The sequence below is a fragment of the Sorex fumeus genome, unplaced genomic scaffold (assembly GCF_029834395.1).
Source record: "Sorex fumeus unplaced genomic scaffold, SorFum_2.1 ptg000045l, whole genome shotgun sequence".
NCBI classification, from domain to species: Eukaryota; Metazoa; Chordata; class Mammalia; order Eulipotyphla; family Soricidae; genus Sorex; species Sorex fumeus.
In genome coordinates, this window is record NW_026606102.1 from 19,855,976 (window position 1) to 19,878,451 (window position 22,476).

The 22,476-nt window shown below is 40.9% G+C and overlaps 1 protein-coding gene across 1 annotated transcript in view; it reads right to left on the reverse strand.

Moving 5' to 3' along the window:
* LOC130031124 (cytochrome P450 4X1) overlaps positions 1-22,476 on the reverse strand; it is a 47,871-nt gene that overhangs the window by 9,764 nt on the left and 15,631 nt on the right. Inside the window, exons 2-7 of the mRNA XM_056122402.1 lie at positions 18,082-18,223; positions 16,499-16,543; positions 14,191-14,318; positions 6,082-6,209; positions 5,838-5,992; positions 340-446 (exon numbers count right to left, since the gene is read on the reverse strand). Coding sequence (XP_055978377.1) covers positions 340-446; positions 5,838-5,992; positions 6,082-6,209; positions 14,191-14,318; positions 16,499-16,543; positions 18,082-18,223 — 705 coding nt within the window. The remainder of the gene's footprint in view (positions 1-339; positions 447-5,837; positions 5,993-6,081; positions 6,210-14,190; positions 14,319-16,498; positions 16,544-18,081; positions 18,224-22,476) is intronic.

Consider the following 22,476-nt stretch of genomic DNA (forward strand, 5'->3'; position numbering starts at 1 on the left):
ATTCACAGGGGTCACTCCTGGCCCATGCACTCAGGAATTACTCCTGGCATACGGGAGGCTGGGAATCGAACCTGGGTTCGCCGCATGCAAGGCAAACACCCTACCTGCTGTGCCAGCCCCGAAAAAATGATCTTTAAGACAATCACATTATTAGATTAGCAGAAAATTTAGTTTTACCTCTCTTTGATGAGTTTGCAGGTTTACCTCAAGTTATGTGAAGACAACCCATAAATAGAAACATTATTGAATTGAGTTGATCAATTTTGCTTCAGTCTCCCCTCTTATCCACCACACACCCATACTTATACATGTTGAGACTCACAAATTAGAGTGATTTACCTGAGTGGAAAGGAGAATATCTAAGAAATCCTGGCATTTCCTCTTCTGAGTGTTATCCTGATTCTTCTCATCCTTAAGGAATTTCTTTCTATCCTGGAATACCTTTTCTGAGGTAGAATAATTCCCCATTATTAGAATGATAGCAAAGTCAAAACAAACTTTAGATCAAGCCAGGGCTTCAAATCTTGTCTAATTTCCTGAAGTTAGAATGGATAAAATATATTTAAATAAATTTAACTTTTGTTTATTTGGTTTTGGGCCACACCTGTCTGTGCTCAGAGTTTATCCCTGGCTCTGAACTCAGGGACCACTTGGGGATCCATATGGGTTTTTGAGGATCAAACCTGGGTTGGCTGTGTACAAGGCAGGTGTCCTACTCACTGTATTGTTTCTCCCCTAACTAAATTTAATTTTTTCAGAAATTTTAACTTATCATCACTTGACAATCTTTGCTTAAATCTCTAGACTAACACAACAGACTAAAAATATACATTAAATAACTTGAGAAGCAACACAATTAAGGTGTTTAAGAGCTAGGTAGAACTATAAATAGGCTTTTTCCCCCCTCAGTCTGTCTCATTTTCATGGAAAAGTTCACTGTCACTGTCACTGTCCTCCCGTTGTTCATTGATTTGTTCGAGCGGGCCCAGTAACGTCTCCATTGGAGACTTTGTTGTTACTGTGTCTGGCATATCGAATACGTCACGGGGAGCTTGCCAGGCTCTGCCGTGTGGGTGAGATACTCTCAGTAGCTTGCCGGGCTCTCCGAGAGGGGCGGAGGAATCGAACTCGGGTCGGCCATGTTGGCTGCGTGTAAGGCAAATGCCCTACTGCTGTGCTATGGAAAAGTTATCAAATGAAAAAGAGAGAACTTGAAAACAGATTAAGAAAGGTCATTGTCAATGGAACAGAGTTGAATATTCTGTCACAGACTCTTGAATATATGATCACTTAATCTTTGATAAAGAAGCAAGAAACGTGAAGTGGAACAAAGAAAACCTCATCAACAAGTGATGCTGGGAAAACTGAATAGCTACCTGCAAAAAAACAAACTCTGACTTCTGTCTAATGCCAGGCATAAAAGTCAGATCAAAGTGGATTAAAGACCTTAATATCAGACCTGAATCCATAAGGTACATGGAGGAAAATGTAGGCAGAACCCTCCATGACATTGAAGCCAAAAGCATCTGTAAGGATGAAACACCACTGACCAAGCAAGTGGAAAAAAACATAAACAAATGGGACTACACTAAACTAAGAAGTTTCTGCACCTCAAAAGAAACAGTGACCAAAATATAGAGAGAGCCTAAGGAATGGGAAAGAATATTTGCCCAATACCCATCTGATAGGGGGTTAATATCCAGGATATGCAAGACACTAGTAGAATTGTACAAGAAAAAAACCTCCAACCCCATCAAAAAATGGGAACAAGAAATGAGCAGAAGCTTCTTCAAAAAGAAATACATGACCAAAAGGCACAAGAAAAAATACTCTACATCACTAATCATCAGGGAGATGCAAATCAAAACAACAGTGAGACATCATATCACACTACAGAGACTGGCATACATCAAATAGAACAAGAACAACCAGTTCTGGTGCGGATTTGGGGAGAAAGGGACTCTCATTGTTGGTGGGAATGCCGACTGGTTCAACCTTTTTGGAAAACAATATGGATATTCCTTAAAAAGCTAGAAAATGAACTTCCATATGACCCTGCAATACCACTTCTGGGAATATATACCGAGAGTGCAAAAAAAGCACAGTAGAAATGACATCTGTACCTGCATGTTCCTTTCAGTGCCGTTTACAATAGCCAGAATCTGGAAACAAACTGAGTGCCTGAGAACAGATGACTGGTTAAAGAAACTTTGGTACATCTACACAGTGGAATACTATGCAGCTGTTAGGAAAGATGAAATCATGAAATTTGCTTTTAAGTGGATGGTCATGCAGAGTATCATGCTAAGTTGAAATGAGTCAGAAAGAGAGAGACAGACATAGAATGACTGTACTCATAATTTAAGACTGACATCCAAGGACAGTAGACACAAGGGCCAGGAATATTGCTCCATAATTGAAAGCCTGTCTCATGGGGTTGGGAAGAAAGCAGCTGGAATAGAGAAGGGATCACTAAGTCAATGATCGTTGGAGGGATTGTTTGGGATGGGAGATGTGTGCTGAAAGTAGATAAAGGACCAAACATGATAGCCTCTGTATCTATATTGCAAACCATAATACCCCAAGGTAGAAAGTATGGGGGAGATTGTCTGCCACAGAAACAGGGGGAGGCAGAGAATGGGGGTGTATACTGGGGACATTGGTGGTGAAAAATGTGCAATGGTGAAGGGATGGGTGTTCAATCGTTGTATGACTGAAACTGGAACATGAAAGCTTTGTAACTGTACCTCGCAGTGATTTAATTAAAAAAAAAAGACAAAAAACCCCCAAAACATGGAAAGAATATTTAAAACTGGAGTCCAAGAAAACTTTCTGGAAATAGGAAAAACTTTCATGTAAATAATAGCATATACTTCGCCTTAAAAAGTTGAAACAGACTAATTTTAATATAGATCTTATTCGGGCTGGAAGGATAGCACAGTGAGTAGGGTGTTTGCCTTGTACGCGGCCAACCCGGGTTTGATTCGCAGCATCCCATGTGGTTCCCTGAGCACCGCCAGGGGTAATTCCTGAGTGCATGAGCCAGGAGTAACCCCTGAGCATCGCTGGGTATGACCCAAAAAGCCAAAAAATGTATATATCTTATTAAATTTTATCAACGTTAAAGACAGAGAAAGAATTCCCCAGGGACTCTAGAGGAAAAGACCAAATGATTTTAAGGGTAGCAAAATTAGACTGGCACCTTATTTCTCAAGGACAATAAAGAAATCAAGGAAACTATAGAGCGTTTACAAGTAACTCAACTACTTCTGCACCTCAAAAGAAACAGTGACCAAAATACAAAGACAGTCTACAGAATGGGAAAGGATATTCGCTAATACACATCTGACAAGGGGTTAAAATCAAGGATATACAAGGTACTGGTTGAACTCCACAAGAAGAAAACATCCAACTCCATCAAAAAATGGGGTGATGAAATGAACAGAAACTTTCTCAAAGAAGAAATCTGAATGGCTAAAAGGCACATGAGAAAATGCTCTACATCATTAATCATCAGGGAGATACAGATCAAAACAACAATGAGATATCATTTCACACCACAGAGACTGGGCCACATTCAAAAGAACAAAAGCAACCAGTGCTGACGTGGATGTGGCGAGAAAGGGACCCTCCTTCACTGCTGGTGGGAATGCGGACTGGTTCAGCCCTTCGGAAAACAGTATGAACGATTCTCAAAAAATTAGAAATTGAGCTCCCATTTGACCCAGCAATACCACTCCTGGGAATATATCCCAGAGAGGCAAAAAAGTCTAGTCGAAGTGGCATCTGCACTTGTTTGTTCATTGCAGCACTCTTTACAATAACCAGAATCTGGAAAAAACCTGAGTGCCTAAGAACAGATGACTGGTTAAAGAAACTTTGGTATATTTACACAATAGAGTACTATGTAGCTGTTAGAAAAGAGGAAGTCATGAAATTTACATACAAGTGGTACTACATGGAAAGTGTTAAGCAAAATGAGTCAGAAAGAGAGGGATAGACATAGAAAGATTGCATTCATCTGGGGGACGTAAAGTAACAAATAGGAGACTAACACCCAAGAGTGGCCGAGGTTAGTATCAGAAATTTTGCTCCATGGCTTGGAGGCCAGCCACACATGCTAGGGGAAAAGGCAGCTCAGCTAGAGAAGGGAGCACCAAATAAAGGGTGTTGGGAGGATCCTCCCAGGATGGGAGAAGCATGCTGAAAGTAGACTATAGACCAAACATGATTGCCACTCAATGCCTCTTTTGCAAACCACAACACCCAAAAGGAGAGAGAGAACAAAAGGGAATACTCTGCCACAGAGGCAGGGTGGGGTGGGGGGGATGGGGGGTGGGAGGGATACTGGGATCCGTGGTGGTGGAAAATGGGCACTGGTGGAGGGATGGGCCTTTGATCATTGTATAATTGAAACCCAAGCACAAAAATTTGTAAGTCTACAACTGTACCTCATGGTGTTTCACTAATAAAAATTAAAAAAAAATAAAAGCAAAAAAAAAGTGACTCAACTAAACAACGTGTGATATATATGTATTTACATATATATATTATATAATACCCAGAAAATTTGTCTTTCAAGTTTTAATTCTAGTCTACTATGAAGCAGACAGTTATAAACATGTGGGAGTTCAGGAGATACGTTTGTGGTTGAGATTTATCCAATGAAGAGAATACTGGAAAAACATCATTAAAAGAAAGGAGGTGAGGGGCCAGAGCAATAGTACAGTGGGTAGGGCGTTTGCCTTGCACACGGCCAACCGGGTTTCAGTTCCTGGCATTCGATATGGTCCCCCCAGCAACCCAGGAGTAATTTCTGAGTGCAGAGCGAGGAGTAACCCCTGGGCATTGCTGGGTATGACTCAAAAATAAAAAAAAGTTAAAAAAAGAAAGGAGATGGATGTTTCATGGATTTACCTTTGCATCTTTGTTAAATAAGGACAAAGATAGGGACAGACAAAAAATGCAGAAACTTTATGTTTGTACATAAATGTATTATTGTACAAATAATGTTTGTTTTTCTGTGAAGTGAAGTGAAGTGAAGGGGCCATAGAGTTAAGTACAGCAGGCAGGGTGCTTGCTTGCCTTGCATATGGGTGGCCTGAGTTTGATCCCTGGCATCCCATATTATCCTGTGGGTGATCCCTGAGAGCAGAACAAAGAGTAAATCCTGAGCACCTCTGAGTGTGAGTTCCCTTACTCTTCCCCCACAAAAAAATTAAAAGTTAAATAAGTGCAACTAAAAATTGGTGGGGTAGGGAGGGAGAAAGGAAAAGATTTAGAATAAGTCACTAGCAGTTACTTCCAGTCCCACACTCTTTGGTAAACTGAGTTTTGTAATTCAAGGCCAAATGTTTCATTTTCACTTGGGTCTATCTGTTCTCTTGTTTTGTTTTTCTATCAACCAAAGATAAATGAGATTACCTGGTATTTGTTCTTTCTCTAATTTATTTCACTTAACTTGAAGTATAAATACCATACCATAGGTTTCAAAAAACCCTTAAATTAATTTTAACCTGCATATTGTTTTGTTTTACTTTGATTTTGGAGCCATACCTTTCAGGGCTTACTCCTGGCTCTGCTCTCAGGGATCAGTCCTGGCAGTGCTCAGGGGACCATAGGGATTCCAGGGATTGAACCTGGATCTGGTTGGTCTCATGCTTGGTAATCTCTCTGGCCTCTGTCAACTTATATGTTTCATAAAATGATTTTTAAACTGAGTTTCTTTTACTTTTTTAAAAATTGTGTTAAGAGTGCTTAACCTAGAGGTGGGTGACAACCTAGAGGTGAGGGTCTTGCATGTTTGGTGGTGATAAGGTTCAGCCCCCGGGAAATACCTGTATACTGATGCAGCACGGTGCTTATCTCCTGTAAGCCATGACCCTCCGGGCTGAATTTGAAAATTATGTCAGGGTGAGGTAAGAAACTATACAAAGGGTAAAAGATGATTTTGCTGGCTTCAAATGTGGCGTTTACATAAGGATCTTGGGTGCTAGAAAAAAAAAGGGAGGATACTATGTCAATAATTGATTTAGATAAAGGGAAACAAGTCTATTTTCTGTCTTCCCTCCGCCTGCTGACCTATTTATCTGGCAGTTGGTCTCCTGACTGAAAGCACATTTCATGAGAATGTCCAGAGTCATCAGGCTGATGTGCTCGAAGACTTCCACAGTTGTGTTCGGAGTGCTGCACATTTTCTCCCACTTACCCTGGATCAGAAGATCAAGATAAAAAGTATCACCATCATTAGCTGCCTTCATCTGAAAATGACTCAGTCCTGACCTGACCTGGCAGAGGTCAGAGAACTCACTCATAACTAAGCCAAGTGCTTCTTTGGTTTGAAGGATGGACAGATGCACCAAGCTGGGTGAGAAAGAGCACACTGGGTGCCTGGCAAGGTGCTTAGTGAAGTAGCTTAGGCCTTCTACCTCTGCCTTTATTTCTGCCTCTGCCTCTCCCTCCCCCACCAACACCCCTCACAGACCTATCTCGCCCCCTACCTCCTCACGTTTCCTAAAGCAAACTATTTTGCTCCATTATTCTCCTCCTGGAATTCTGTTCTACAAGTGTAGATGATGAATCTGAGAATTCTGTGTGCCAGTTGGGACTAATTCTTATTTGCAAAAGGCATGTAGGGAGCTGAAGATTTGTGGAAAAGACATTTCGAATAGGAATTTTAAGAATGGTAAACCTAATATTGTAATCGATTTATTTAATCTGGTTATTTCTGTATAAGGACAATTTTTAAGACAATTTTGTTTGCCTTTTACCAAGTTTCCTTGTCAATTGCTTGGTGACACTCTCCTCAAATCTTTGACCATAGGCATTTTTTTAGCTTTGATTTCAATTTCTTTTTTGATTTCTATTTAGGCCCCATAACTAATAATACTGTTAATAATAGAATTTCAGGCAACAATGTTCCAACACCACACTCAGAGCCAAAATTTCAATACCCCTCCAAGGAATGTGTCTCAAGGTTCTTTCCCATCCTCCCATCCCATCCTTCTGGCAGACTCAGTTCTATAAGCGGACTCTTAGATTTTTGTTCCAATTGACTGTTATTCCCTTTACTGTGCTTCTTTACATTTCATATATGAGAAATATCAGCCTATATTTGTCTCTCTTTCTCTCTCTGATTTTACCCAGCATGGTATTGTCTTTGTTCCATTCACATAGTGGGAAATTGTATGATTTAATTTCTTCTTATAGTTGAGTAGTATTTCATTATGTTTCTAAACCACTATTTCTTTATCCATTCAATTCTTCTTGGGTGTTGTTTCTGCAGCTTGGCTATTGAGAATAGTGCAAATGTCTTTTCAAAATAGTATTATTGGCCTCTTGGCATAGATACCAAGAAGTGGAATCAATGGGTCATTTGGAAGCCCAGTTCTTATTTCTTTGAGATGTCTCCATGCTGTTTTCCATAGAGACTGAATTAGATATTCCCTTCAGTGGTGGATGAAGGTTCTTTTCCCCCACATATTCACCAGAACCTGTTTTTTTAATCCTTTTTTTTGATGTGTAACAACCTCACTGTTGTGAAGCTATGTTTTATTGTTGTATTTCCCTGATAAGTGATGAAGAACATTTTTCACATAGCTTTTGGACATCTGTATGTCTTCATTGAAAAAAATATCTGCTTAGTTCTCTCCATTCTTTTATTTTTGTTTTTGGTCCACACCTGGTGATGCACACCAGGGGTTACTTCTGGCTCTGTGCTCATAAACTACTCCTGATAGACTTGGGGGACAATATGGAATTCTGGGATGAAACCTAGGTGGGCCACATGCAAGGAAAATGTCCTACCTGCTCCTGCCCTAATCTCTCCACTTTTTGATGACGCTTTTTGTTTGTTGTTAAGTTTTGTGAGTGAATAATGTGTTCTATTTCCTCTCTAGTCTTTATTATTTTTCTTTTATTGGGGAGGTGGGCCACACCCAGCAATGCTCAGGCATTACTCCTGGTTTTGACTTAGGAATGTACTATCTCTGTACTATCTCTCCAGTCCGATTTCTTATTATTTTTAGTAGTTTTCTTTGTATGTCTCTCACCTCCTTTATTAACTTGTTTCCCAGGTACTTAATTATTGGGGTACAATTGTTAATGGAAAAAAAGAATTTCTTTCTTCTTCATTGTATGCCTATAGAAATGCTGTAGATTTCTGCATGTTGATTTTATAGTCTTTCATTTAATTTGGTACAGTTTTATTGTTTCAAGGAGTTTTGAGGGAAGTCTTTATAAAGGGTTTCCTAAGTATAAAATCTTGTAATCTACAAATTGTGAAAGTTTCACTTTTTTTTCAGTCTGGATCCTTTTAATATTTTTTTCTTGCCTAATTGCTGTGGCAAAGACTTCCCATACTATGTTGAATATTAAAGGTGAGAATGAAAATCCTTGTCATGTGCATGATCTTAGAGGAAAGTTTTCACTATTGAGTATTATGTTACTTGTGGGTTTATGGTAACTAAGTTTCACTATACTGAGGAAACTTTTCCTTCTCTTTCCATTTTATTGAGAGAGCTTAAAAAAAGTTTCTTTGTCAGACTGGAGCATTAGCACAGCAGGTAGGGTGTTTGCCTTGCATGTGGCCAACCTGAGTTCGATCCCCAGCATCCCATATGGTCCCCCAAGCACTGCCAGGAGTAATTCCTGAGTGCAGAGCCAGGAGTAACTTCTGAGCATCTCTGTGTGTGACCCAAAAAGCAAAACAACAACAACAAAAAGTTTCTTTGAGCACACTCAACTGTGCTCAGGGATTATTTCTCTCTCTGTGCTTAAGGAATCACTCCTGGTGGGGGTTGGGGGACTATATTGGGTACTGGCGATGGGACCAGAGTCAGCCTCAAGCAAGGCAAATACCTTGCCTTCCATACTATCTCTCTTGCCCCTTGAGAGAAGGTTTTTTTTTTTACCCATCATGAACAAGTGTGGATTTTGTCAAATGCTTTTTGTGCATCTATTGATATCATATAATTTTATCTTTCCTTGTGTTGATATGGTTTATATGCTGATGGATTTTCATAAACTAAAATAACATATCCCTGGGATAAATTCCAGTTAATTATAGTGCATTATCCTTTTTAATGAATTGATGGATTTATTTCTCTAAGATTTTGTTGAGAATCTTTGTATATATATTCATCAGGGATATTGTTTCTAATTTTTTAATGATATTGCTATCTGTAGGGTAAATTAAAACTGTAGAATTCTTGTTTCTTTAACTTTCTGGAAGAGTCTGAGAAGGATAGAAAGTACCTTTTTTTTTGAAAGTTGGAAGGAATCGGTAGTAAACCTATTTGGACCCAGGGTTTTGTTTCTGGGGAGATTTTGATAGCCATTTAGGTTTCCTCAATATAAATTGGTTTATTCAGGTGTTAGGTTTTCTCCTGAATCAGTCAATTATGCCCACCTTTTCAATTTCTTTCTTCAAAACCATTGTCTTCATATTGGTTTTTAGCCTGGTTGATATATCTAGTGGTGAGAGAGAAGTGCTAAAAATTTCCTGCTACTATTGTGTTGCTATTTATATTCTCTGTCAAGTCTATAAGTAATTGCTTTATAAATTTAGGTGTTCATTATGGCTTGCAATACAGATATTGAAAGGATATAATGCATATCCCTTTACCTACTTTCAACACCCAATTCTTGTCCAGAGTGATCATTTCTAACTATTATTGTCATACTTGTCCCTTTTCTGTCATAACTATCCTTTGTTCCCCACACCCATGTGGAAAACTTTCAACCATTGACCAATCCTCCTGACCCCTGATTTTCTTGGCTGTAGATATTAGTCTCACACTATTTTTTTTCATATTGCACTTTTAAGGAATGTTCGTATTGTTCTCCAAAAAGGCTGTACCAGTCGGTATTCCCACCAACAATGAATGGAGTACCTTTCTTCTCACATCCATGCCAGTACTGGTTGTTATTGTTCTCTTGGATGTGTGCCAGTCTCTGTAGTGTGAGATGATATCTCATTTTTATTTGCATCTCCCTGATGATTAATGATGCATACCATTTTTATGTCCCTTTTGGCCATTTGAATTCTTCTTTGAGGAAGTTTCTGTTCATTTCTTCTCCCCATATTTTTAAGGATTTGGATTTTTCTTGTAAAGTTCTACTAGTGCCTTATATATCTTTGATATTAATACCTTATCAGATGGGTATTGGGTAAATAATTTTCCCCATTCTGTGGGCTTGTTCACCATTTCTTTTGAGGTGCATAATCCCAAAAGGGTGTGGTGGTGGATGTGGTGGTGGTGGTGGTGGTGGTGTGTGTGTGTGTGTGTGTGTGTGTGTGTGAGAGAGAGAGAGAGAGAGAGAGAGAGAGAGAGAGAGAGAGAGAGAGAGAGAGAGAGAGGGAGAGAGAAACAGAGGTCAGAGACAGAGACAGAGACAGAGAGAAATGTTTGCCATAGTGGTGGAGGGAGTTGTGGGAGAGAAACTGGGGACATTGGTGGTGGGAAATGTACACTGGCGAAGTTATGGATGTTGGAGAATTATATAACTGAAACCCAGTCTGGACTTCTTTGTAACTGTGTGTCTTACTGTGATTCAATTAAAAAAATAAAAAAATGTTTAGGTAGATCTACCTTAGTGCATATACATTTATGAGTGTAAAGATTTTTGATCTATAGGCCTCTTGATCATTAAGTATTGACCCTTACACACTTTTAAATTTGAAGTCTCTGTTCTCTAATATAAATATGACTGTTACAGTATTTTTCAAGTGATTATTTTGCATTGTAAGATTGTTTTCTGTCTTTTATTTTGAACCTGTGTTTATGATGACTGTTCAGTTGTGTTTCTTGTAGGTGGCAGGAAGTTGAGTTCAGTTTTCTGACCCAAGCTACCTTCTTCCTCTTGATTGGTGGGTTCAAGACATTGACATTACCATCATTTTGTAGAAGTTATAAATATTTGTGATTTTTGTCTTGTTTTTAAAGAAGAAAATTTAATGATCCTTGCAAACCTGGTTTTACAGATGTAAATTTCTTAAGGTAAAGGTAAAGGCCCTCCCGTTGATCGTCGATTTGCTCGAGTGGGCCCAGTAACATCTCCATTGGAGACTTTGTTGTTACTGTGTCTGGCATATCGAATACTCGGTAGCTTGCCGGGCTCTCCGAGAGGGGCGGAGGAATCGAACTCGGGCGTTCGCCTTACACGCGGCCAACATGGCCGACCCGAGTTCGATTCCTCCGCCCCTCTCGGAGAGCCCGGCAAGCTACCGAGCATATTGGATATGCCAGACACAGTAACAAATTTCTTAAGCTGTTGTTTGTCCATAAATCTTTGTGTCATTCCTTCAAATTGGAATGACCTCTAGCTCCATAGAACATGCTTGTTGGAATATTTATTTCATTCAGCTTGTTTACTATATCCACAGGCAGTTTTAAAAAGTCTTTTTTTGACTTACAGTCAATAAATCCATCAATTTTCCTTCAAGAGAGGTTAAACAATGGGCCCTCAAGTGCTTCTCTGAGGTTATTTGCATAGTACACAGAATGGCATGGAAAAGTAACCTGAGATCAGTCCCTTTTCTCACTCCCACATCGGTAAAATGGGTCTATTACATTAATGCATAAATGTTAACAGATGAAGACCTGATTCTGCTTTAGCACACTCTTAGACTTTTCTGGAGCATCTGTGTAAAATAAAGAAATAGGCTGTGAATGCAGAAAGATTTCAAGATACAGGAATTTCAAGATAAAGTTAGGGAGTAATTTGGGTGGGAAAATGCTCATTGTCTCAAGAGTTATGTTTGATAAGGTATAAGTTAATCCAGCCTGTAAGAATGTTAAGAAAAAGCCAGATTTTGTAGGGATTTTTGAAATATGTTGGTTTTTTTCTGGAACCACACCTGGTGTTGATTAGGGATTATCCCTGGCTTTAAGTTCAAGGGTCCTGGCAGACTGGGGGTACCATATATGGTGTCAGGGTTTGAATTGGCCTGGCAAGGCAACTGTACTACCACTATGACCCCTGGAATATGCACTTTTAAAAGCTACCATCTAGCTTAGAACCTCTGTCCTTATTGCCATCTGGTCAAAAAAGGCATATGTGGAACAGATATGAGAGCAGCAAACCACCTTGGAGAAAGCAAACACACTAGCGAAGGAGATGGAAACTCTGGACATCTCCCCAGTGAGCTGCCATTTGAGTGAGATCTTTCTGTGACTGGAAGGTATGGATCAGACACTGGCAGAGACAACATAAGGGGATAATACTGTAATGCTCCTCAGACTTGGGGCTCAGGTGTGTGAGTGAACAGAAACACCCTATAATCTGAAGGAGAAATAGTTTCTGGAACTACTGCTCTCCTAGAGGGATTTTCCCGGAAGGAACAAGTTGTTTTTCTGTATATGACCAGACAGGCTCTCTTTTCACACCCAGAAGGCCTTACTCATTTCACTGAATAAGCCTTCAATGAGGGCCAGAAAATCCTAGTAATTACTGAAAACCGAAATGTCTCTAAGGAGAAAAACTATTTTCCTAAAGAAGATGGGCATTGGGAATACTTTATTACTGCAAGGATGTGCCTGGGCCATTATTTGAATAGAAAATCGTGTTTACACAGAATGGGTCTGTTAAAATATTATCTTTGTTAAATCACACGAAGACTCGAGTGAAAGATCCCAGTAATCTTCCAGCCAGGGGGTTGTAAGTCCAAGTTCAGATCATGAGACATTTTCCGTGAAAGATGTCACTTTTTTTGAGGAATCTTTCTCTCAACCTGTCTTTTCTCTTGCAGGTACCTGTATCATAGCTGTGGTATCAGCCTCAGTGCGTACAGGCAGCCACAAAATGATCCATTTCTGGGCTAGAGAATCCCTTTGCTGATAGCTTAGGATGTGCTGCAGAAGAGGGAAGCATGGGGGATCATAAGAGACAGCCATGAGGGGTAGGATATTGGGAAGGCAATCAAAGACTATGACAATCTGTTTCACGAATTCGCAGAATTTCAGCAGAGGCATCTCACCACCTTCCCTTTGAATGTGTGGGCCCAGAAGCTGCACCAAAGACACAGTTTTGAGAGAATGTGACATGTGTCCTGTGCTGTTGAGTCCAGTTAGTCTTTCTAAGTAAGACTTTAACACTTCTCAGGGAGTTAGGGGGTATGTGTGTGAAGAATTCATCTTGTGACTACAAAACAAAGAGAAGAAAAGTGCCTGCCACAGAGGCAGAGGATGTAGGGGTGGGAGGGAAACTGGTGACATTGGTGGTGGAAAATGTACACCGGTGAAGGGATGGGTATTGGGACATTATATGACTGAAACCCAATCATGAACAACTTTGTAACTGTGTATCTCACAGTGATCCTATTAAAAACTTAATTAATTTTTAAAAGCCTTATAAATTCTTTGCTCATTTAAACTGATACTACCTCTCTTGGGTGGTTTTTTCTGTGTTTTCTCTTTGCCCTCTGGTGAAAGTTTAGTTTCTGCTCACACCTGGAAAGAACCTGGTCTGTGCCTCAACTATGACCATTAGGCAAGTCCATTCAACATCTCAGATATTTGCTCATGCTAACTCACTCTGCTTAGAATTCCTAGAAACGTATTGGTCACATATTCAAGTTCAACTCAAATGCCATGGTAAATGACAGTTTTCTCTGAATCTGAAACTGTCAGCTATTTCTGGTTTTCTTACTAACCACCATCTGATCTTTCCACTTGAAACCTGTGTGCTGATGTTTGACCTCAAAATATATCTTAGGCAGAGAACCAGATCTTCATCTTTTGGGTGGGAGGTATTGGAAGATATTGGGTTACACTATGCTCTGGGCATACTCTTGGCAGAGTTCGGGAATCACATGGGGTGCTGGAAGCCAAATCTAGGTTTGGCGCATACAAAAGAAGAAAGGATTTAAACAAATAATAAAAAGGACCTCCATACTTTTTATTTTCTTTTAAAAAAACCACCCAAAGAACCATAGTAAAATTATACAGAGATACCTATTTACATACTTTCCAGAAATCACCTAGTGTTGAATCTTACAATCCACTAAATGTATCATACATTCCCTACTAGAAGTATTTAATTTTTTCATGTGTGGTTCCAAGTTTCAAACTCAGGTCTCCAGCATGCAAGGCAAGAAGCCACCTCTAAATCACCTGCCACTGACCCACCTCCTTAGTCCTTCTTGCCAGAAGTATTTTACAATAAACAAGAGTCTTATGCCTTTCTTACCAGCATTGTGTTCGTAGAATGAACCATCACCTCCACATAAGACTTCAAGATGTTCAAATCAAATGCAGGAGTTAGTAGGCAACGGTGCTGGAACCACTTAGGTCCATTGAGACTCACCAGTCCTTTTCCTTGAGAAATAAAGTTAGAAAACTTCATGCAATTTCGTTAGATGAGAGGAGAAAGGAGAAGCAAGGAACACAGAACGCTGAGTGACAGGGACACACCAGCAGCTATAAAAGTCTGTAGACCATCAAAGTAGTGCTCAGAAATCAAATGGGAAGTGAGTTTTGATGCTTAAATATGATCTACATTGTGAGAAAGACCCTAAATTTTGAAACCTGATGAGTCTAAAGCTTTTTTTTCTCTTTTTTTGGGGTCACACCCGGTGATGCACAGAGGTTACTCCTGGCTCATGCACTCAGGAATTACTCCTAGTGGTGCTCGGGGGACCATATGGGATGCTGGGAATTGAACCCGGGTTGGCTGTGTGCAAGGTAAATGCCTTACTCACTATGCTATTGCTCCAGCCCCAAGTCTGAAGCTTTAAATGACCAGTTATGGCATGTGTAATGATCAAGTTAATAATTTAACCTTTATGAGAACTGGTTTTCTTGGTGATAAAATCTGATAAAAACACCCAGGGTGGGAGAGATAGTATAGAGGGCAGGGGGTTAGCCTTGCATGCAGCTCACCCGGGTTGGATTCCTGGCACCCCATATGGTCCCCTGAGTCTGCCAGGAGTGATTCCTGAGAACAGAGTCAAGAATAAGTCCTGAGAATCTCTGGGTGTGGCCCTTTCCTCACAAACCCAAATAAACAAATATCTATTTCACTATGTTGCTTTTCGCATAAAACAAAGTTACAGACATACAATGCCTAGCCTGGTCTCTAGCTATTATTAAGGTAAAGGTAAAGGTAAAGGCCCTCCCGTTGTTCATCCATTTGCTCGAGCGGGCCCAGTAACGTCTCTATTGGAGATTTTTTTTTTATTCACCTCCTCTTTGCTCCAATCTATAATATGGTGTGAACACAAACTTCATGTGTACCCACACAAGAACATCCACTCTATCCCTGGATCACTCTCCTCCTTGCCACTTACATATGATATAACATAGAAGCAATATTTTGTTACCAGGCAGATCATTATAGATTTAATATTAGAAGGACCTTGAAGTTTACTAATATGTAAGGTATTCATTTTTGTTTACAAGATAGGCTTATGAGACATGGTCTCTGCTGAAACAATGCCAGCAGTTAAAGTAAGTGCTGAAAATATAAATGAAATTAATTTGACTCTCAGAATAACCTTGAGATATAACTCTCATTCTCATTTTAATAAATGAAGAAATGGGACTTATAGAGATTTCATGGCCTCCCTACACCACACATTCAACTCTCCAGTGGGAGTCAGGATTGAAATGTAAGCATATTTGGATCCAAATCTCTTAATTTGAGTTTATCCTTGTCTAATTTAAAGACAATTAAATTACTAAAAGCCTGCATTTATATGTTCAGGAAATAACAACAAAATGTACTGCACTGTGGCACCGTCCTCCCCTTGTTCATCGATTTTTTTCTCTCACATTGTGATACTTGTTACTGTTTTGGGCATATTTTATACACCATGGTAGCTTGCCAGGCTCTGACATGCAGGCAGAATACTCTCGGCAGCTTGCCGGGCTCTCCGAGAGGGATGGAAGAATCGAACCCAGGTCGGCCGCATGCAAGGAAAATGCCCTACCCGCTGTACTATCACTCCAGCCCACCAAAATGTACTATGAAGTAATATTTTACATTTGGAAATAGAGAAGCTCCAAAAAGAAAAATAAGAGATACAAACAAAAAAAGAAAAAAGGATTTAAAGAATGTCAGTGGTGGGTGAACCTGCAAAAGTCATAGGTAGGACAGATTTACACATTCCTGCCTCGAAAATAAGACTTTGGGGAGAGAAATTGATGTGGAAGTTTTCTGGGAAGTTGGGCTCTGTGAGCCTCTAATTTGTGGTTTAGATCTTTCACACTCTGAACACTTTTGTTTGTTTGTTTGTTTGTTTTTTTGCCACACCTGGAGATGTTCAGGGGTTACTCCTGGCTCTGCACTTGGGAATTACTCCTCTCAGTGCTCAGGTGACCATATGGGATGCCAGGGATCAAACCTGGGTTGGCAACATGCAACGCAAGCTCCTTACTTGCCGTACTATTTCACTTGCCTTGAGAGCTTTTGAATTCTAATTTCAGTTTCTTTGGCATGCTCTACTATGAAAAGGGACTTCACATGGGAGAGTGGGTTACTATTGGCACATACATACCAAGACATGGCATCAAGAACTTGTAGAGGGACTTGGACTTGGGATCTGCAGAGAGTCAAGCAGAAGAAAAAAAAATGGTATTACATTGATGAAGGGTCTCTTCATTTGTTTGCACTAATCATAGATAAATAGCTAACGAGAGTTCTGAGCTCATTCCCTCCAGCTCTTGGTAGGCCCAGGAAAACCATGAGTTTCGGTTTAAGAACCAGAGAACAGCCATCCCCGCAAGGAGATTGGCACACAAATGCAGAATCCTCCCTGATTTTTACTTCCTCCAACTGAAATGAGGATTGCTCAAGGATCACAAAGTTTACAGAACAGTAGGTAGCAGAGATATTTTTGAAAGGCAAATTAACTATCAATTAGAATAGGGGCCAGCAGACACCAGAGAGTGAATTACAAATGTCTTGGGGTTAGGGGACATTTTTGTTGTTGTTGCTGTTGCCAGTCAGTTTTTTTTAAAGGCATACTAAGCAGTGTTCAGGGTTCTGGGGGCCACTCCTAGTGATATGCCAGAGCTGCTTGGAACCTGTGATGCTGGTAACATCAGGGTCACCCACAAGGTACCTAGAGCCTACACACAGAGGTGCTGGGGATAGGGTAGGGAGTGCCAGGGTTCCAACTTGGGTCTTGCAAAGCATGTACTCTTGACTGCTGAGCCATCTCCTTGATCTTATGGGGGAAGTTCTTGTGAATTCTAATATGGAGGTGCTTTGATCTGGAAAGGGAGAGCATGAGATGAATCAGAGCTGGGAAACATTAGGACTTGAACAAAAAAAGTTGTTTTTTTTTTTCTTTTTTTGGTGATGGGGGAGTTGAGCCATACTTGGCAGTGTCCAGGGACTATTCTGGCTCTTTGCTCAGGGGTCATTTTTGGTCGTACTCAGGAGATCATATGTGGAACCAGGGGTCAAACCACGGTTGGTTACATACAAACATGATTCTGAAAAGATTATTTTCTAACAAAAGGTTTTTACTAGAAACCTTTGGCAGAGGGGTGAAAGATTAGAACGTTAGATCTTAGGTTTGCAAAGTTCAGGGAACGCAAATGGATATTTCAATGGGTTGCAAGAGATAGTCAGCAGAAAATCTTGGGAAATGAATTGGATTGGGGGGCTATGTGGTGTGAGCATCAAAAGTGAAAAAGTGAACGCAGGAAAAAATATACACAAAACAAAAACCAAATTGGGACCACAGTCAAGAGGTTAGGTTGGTAGATCAGCCATCAAACCTTCAGGTTTACATACTGAGCCAGCAGAGGCTGAGCTCCTTTTTAATATCCGAGGACTTAAGCTCAACAAAGCAACTGGAGATGGCTATTATGGTCGATCCCGAAGTCATAAGATAGGTGAAAAAGCCCTGTTGATACGGGAGTGCCAATGATACACTGACCTAATGATCACAGGCTTAAAATCAAATAAGAATAGAAGTGAGAGTAGTCAAGAGTGGCATGAAACTGCTTCATACTCTTTCCATTGTCTCTTCAAGGCCTAATACTAATCTTTGCTTTAGAATTACTTAAAGCTTTTATGCACATCACTCTATGAGGATAATTAAGTTCTGAGACTTATCCCTTTGCTTACCTGTTCTGCTCAGAAATGTCTTTGCATAGTCTGGGTCATAGATATAGAAAAATGCCTGAAAGGGTCCAACCCAGCAAGGAAAGGCACAAGGATACGTTTCAACAAACTCCTCCAGTTTCTCCATTTTACCCTCTTGAAGTAACTGTAGAGGGGGAAAAAGTGTGATATTTGAATGAGGATAGACACAGTTCAGTGCAACAAATTGAGAATATAGAAAAAAACCCTTTATGCTAATAGTCAACTGATTTTGACAGAGGTCACTTGATCACTTGACATCCCATTACTCATTGATTTGCTGGAGTGGGTGCCACTAACATTTCCATTCATCCCTGTCGCATGCTAGTGTAGCCCAATGGTGTCTGCTCACTCCAGGAACAAGAAGAGCCTCAAACTGATTGTTCAGTGTCTTGACAAAGAAGTCCGACCATCTTGTAGGTGGGCGGCCACACAATCTTTTGATGTCCCGTGGAATCCAGTCGGTAAAGGCTGTAGTCCAGCAGTCGTCTCCAAATCTCATTACGTGTCCAGCCCATCTGATTTTTGACACATTGTCAAATGAGATAGTGTTCCTGATTCTCAATCGTTGATGGAGGTTGGAACTCTGCATTCTTTCTCTCACTTGAGTAAAGCATGATACTTCAAGCATAGGTCTTTCAATTCCTCTTTGGGAGACCCAAATAGCGTTCTCATCCTGTTTTCATAGGTCCCAGGTCTCTGAGGCATATGTTAATGCAGGAAGAACAGTGGAATCGAAGAGATGTGCCCAGAGCCAGAGGTTCTTCATCCTCTTAGCTATTTCTTTGATGCTCTTGAAGGTGTTCCAAGTCACTCTCTTCCTCCTGCGCAACTCAGGTGCCAGGTCATTTGTCATGTTGAACTCTCAACTATAAATGTTGCATTCGGAGATGTTCGTTCTATTGAGAGTGAATGGAACATCAGGAATGACACTGTTTCTCATAAACATTGTCTTGGTGAGATTCAGCTGAAGTCCAACCTTTTCAGACTCATGGTCAAAGTCAGCCAGCATTTGTGCTGCTTGGCTAATGTTTGGTGTTATTAGAATGATGTCGTCAGCAAAGTGGAGGTGGTGTAGTTGCCGGCTGTCTATCTTGACTCCCATTCCTTCCCATTCCAGTTGTTGCATGACGTTTTTGAGGGTGGCACTGAAGAGTTTTGGTGAAATGGTATCACCCTGCCGAACCCCTCTCCTAACATGAATGATCACTTCCTTGTAGAATGGTGAGATCCTGGTAGTGAATCCATAATACAGCTCACATAGGATCCTGATGTATTGAGTTTTAATGCCTTGTTTGGCTAGGGCTTTGATGACCACTTCAGTCTCAACAGAATCAAAGACTTTCTTTAAATCAATGAACGTTAGACAGAGCGGAAACATCAAAGAGCTTGGTTATCATGTGGACATGGTTGATCGTGCTGAATCCTTTTTGAAACCCGGCTTGCTCCCATGATTGTCCTTCATCTAGTGTTCTGCCAATCCTACTCAGGATGACTCAAGTGAATAGTTTGTAGACGATAGACAATAGGCAGGTTGGGCGATAGTTGCCAATGTTGTGGATGTCTCCCTTCTTGTACAGTAGAACAGTCCTGCTGATTTTCCACTGGGATGGAACCTTGCATTCATACAGGTAGCATGTGAAGAGCTGAGCCAGTATATTGATGAGTACTGATGGAAGGTTCTTCAGGTGTTCAGGTCTGATCTTGTCTGGGCCAGATGCTGTTCACTTCTTTACCAACAAAATGGCGTGTCGGATTTTGGAAGGGAGAACTTTGGGAATGTTCTCACTACCTCCACTACCCAGCCGCCACCAAGCTCCAGGCCACTTTCTGGACCATGACGTATAAGACATTCATACCCATATTTCAAGATTACAGCGCCATTTTTGATGGAATTCAAATATGGTTTGAACCATGGAAACACCTGCAAGGGCGATTAGAGGCCACCCTAAAAACCTCTATCCCTATCGGAGAGTCTGGCAAGCTACCAAGAGTATCACGCCTGCATGGCACAGCCTGGCAAGCTATCTGTAGCGTATTTGATATGCCAAAAACAGTAAATACAATGGGTGTCATTCTTCTGACCCTGAAAGAGCCACCAATATGGCAGAGTTAAGAAAGATGAGGAAGGAGAGGCTGATAAAATCTCAAGGCCAAACTAGGCTGCCGAAATGAAGAAGGACTAAAATGACTGTATTTTCAATGCACATATGCTGGCATTGGATGCATCCATCGAGGACCTGATGGTGCAAGCATGAAAGATCAAGTACGACATCACTGGTCTGACCGGGATGAGAAGGCATCAACCACATCACACCATTTTCGACACTGGAGAAGAACTGTTCCTTGGAACATGTGACAAAAGAGGCGTCGGTGGTGTCAGTGTCCTTGTCAACATGAACTTGGCTATACGCATTGATTCATTGGAAAGCCTAACAACTTGAATCGGATGATTACACTTGAAAAGATGTGGCTCACTGCTGGCAATTTCTATCTTTGTTGTCTACGCATCAACATCCAATTATGATGAAGGAGAAATTGAGAAGTTCTACATGGAGCTGGAGAAGTTCTATAAAGAAGACCATACCTTCTACAAGATCTTATCAGTGATTTTAATGACAAGATAGGACCTAGAAGATCAGCCAAAGAACTCCACATCGGGACCCATGGCCTAGACCTAGAATAAAACGAACAGGGTGAGAGACTGAGTTCATCATGTCGACCAAGACCATCCATGGTAACTCACAGTTCCAGAAGTCCGAATCTAAACGTTGGACATAGGAGTCTCCCGGTGGACGGTTCCACAATGAAATTGATCACATCATATTCAATTGATGGTTTTGCCTGGCTGATGTCGCCGTTGTCTTAAAATTATAAACGGGATCAGACCACCATCTCCTTCTTGCAAAATTCTACTTCACAGAGTGGGGAGAAAGGGCTTCAAAGTTTATGAAGAGAACTCCCGGAACGACCACCAACTGGGAGCTCTTTGGCATTATTGTGGCAACATGGGAAGATTCTGTCGTTGGCAACATTGATGAAGAATACAACTGACTGGTTCAACACATCCATGATTGTGCGAGGAATGCAGAGAGAGAGAGAGAGAGAGAGAGAGAGAGAGAGAGAGAGAGAGAGAGAGAGATAGCCACAAAAAGATGCCTATCTTCTCTTGGTGCAAGCCTCAGGCAACTGCACACAAACATCCGAGCTTGCAAAGCAGTGCAGAGAGGCGATAAAGGAGGACCTCAAAAAGAGAAGAGCAACAGTGCTGGCTGATGCGGCAGAAGCCAGGAAAAGCATTCACAACATTCACCTGTTCTTTGCCAACTACAAGACCAAGATAACTGCCCTCCGATGTCCTGATGGATTTATCACATCTTCCAGAAGGGCAATGGAGAAGATTATTCATGACTTTTACTCGGATCTCTTTGATAGCCACGTCCACCTGCCCACATACCAAATTCTGCAGGGTGGATATGTTGTTCCCAACATTCTCCCTTGACAGAGGTACCATGAGATTTTATATCTACCTAACTCCTGCTCTCTCTCTCCCTCTCTCTCTCTCTCCCACTCTATCTTGTAACATATGTTTTGACCTCAAATTCCTGGCACAGATCTTCGAAATTTCTTGTAACATTCTTTTCTTAAGTAATAGCACTGTAGTACTGTCCTCTCGTTGTTCATTGATTTGCTTGAGTGGGCACCAGTACCGCTTCATTTTGAAACTTATTGTTACTGTTTTTGTCATATCGAATATGCCATGGGAGCTTGCCAGGCTCTTTTGTGCGGGCGGGATATTTTTGGTAGCTTGCTGGACTCTCCAAGAGGGACTGAGGAATCAAACACGGATCAGCTTCATGCAAGGCAAATACTCTACCCGCTGTGCTATTGCTCCAGTTCCTAAGTGATAAGAGCACTAATAGCATGTTATGTTCTAATGTTGATATTTCATCCAGTTCCTAATACACAGACTTCTTGAAATATCAGAATTTACAAGTGATAGCAGTGTTTTTTGTTTTAGTAACTCCTGGTGAGTTCCTGAGTTATGCACGGATCACTAGAAAAACCAAGTCAGAAGAAAAGCTTAGCACTTTCAGTTCCACTTTCCTCCCCTTCCAGAGAGGGGTGAGGGACTGGAAAAGGACTTAATGAGCCACCTTGCCTGCATGATGAAGCTTTCATATGAGCATGTAAAGTATGAAGGTTGAACATAACTGGGGTTGCCAAGGTAACCCCAGCAACAGAGGTCATGAACAGCGCTGCATCCTTCTGCACTGCATTGAACCACTGACCCAGTTAGCCGGTGAGCATTGTTAGTTGATGAGCTTGAGACATAGGGGGCAGGGTGGGGCATGGGACTGGGAACAATAGTCATAAATT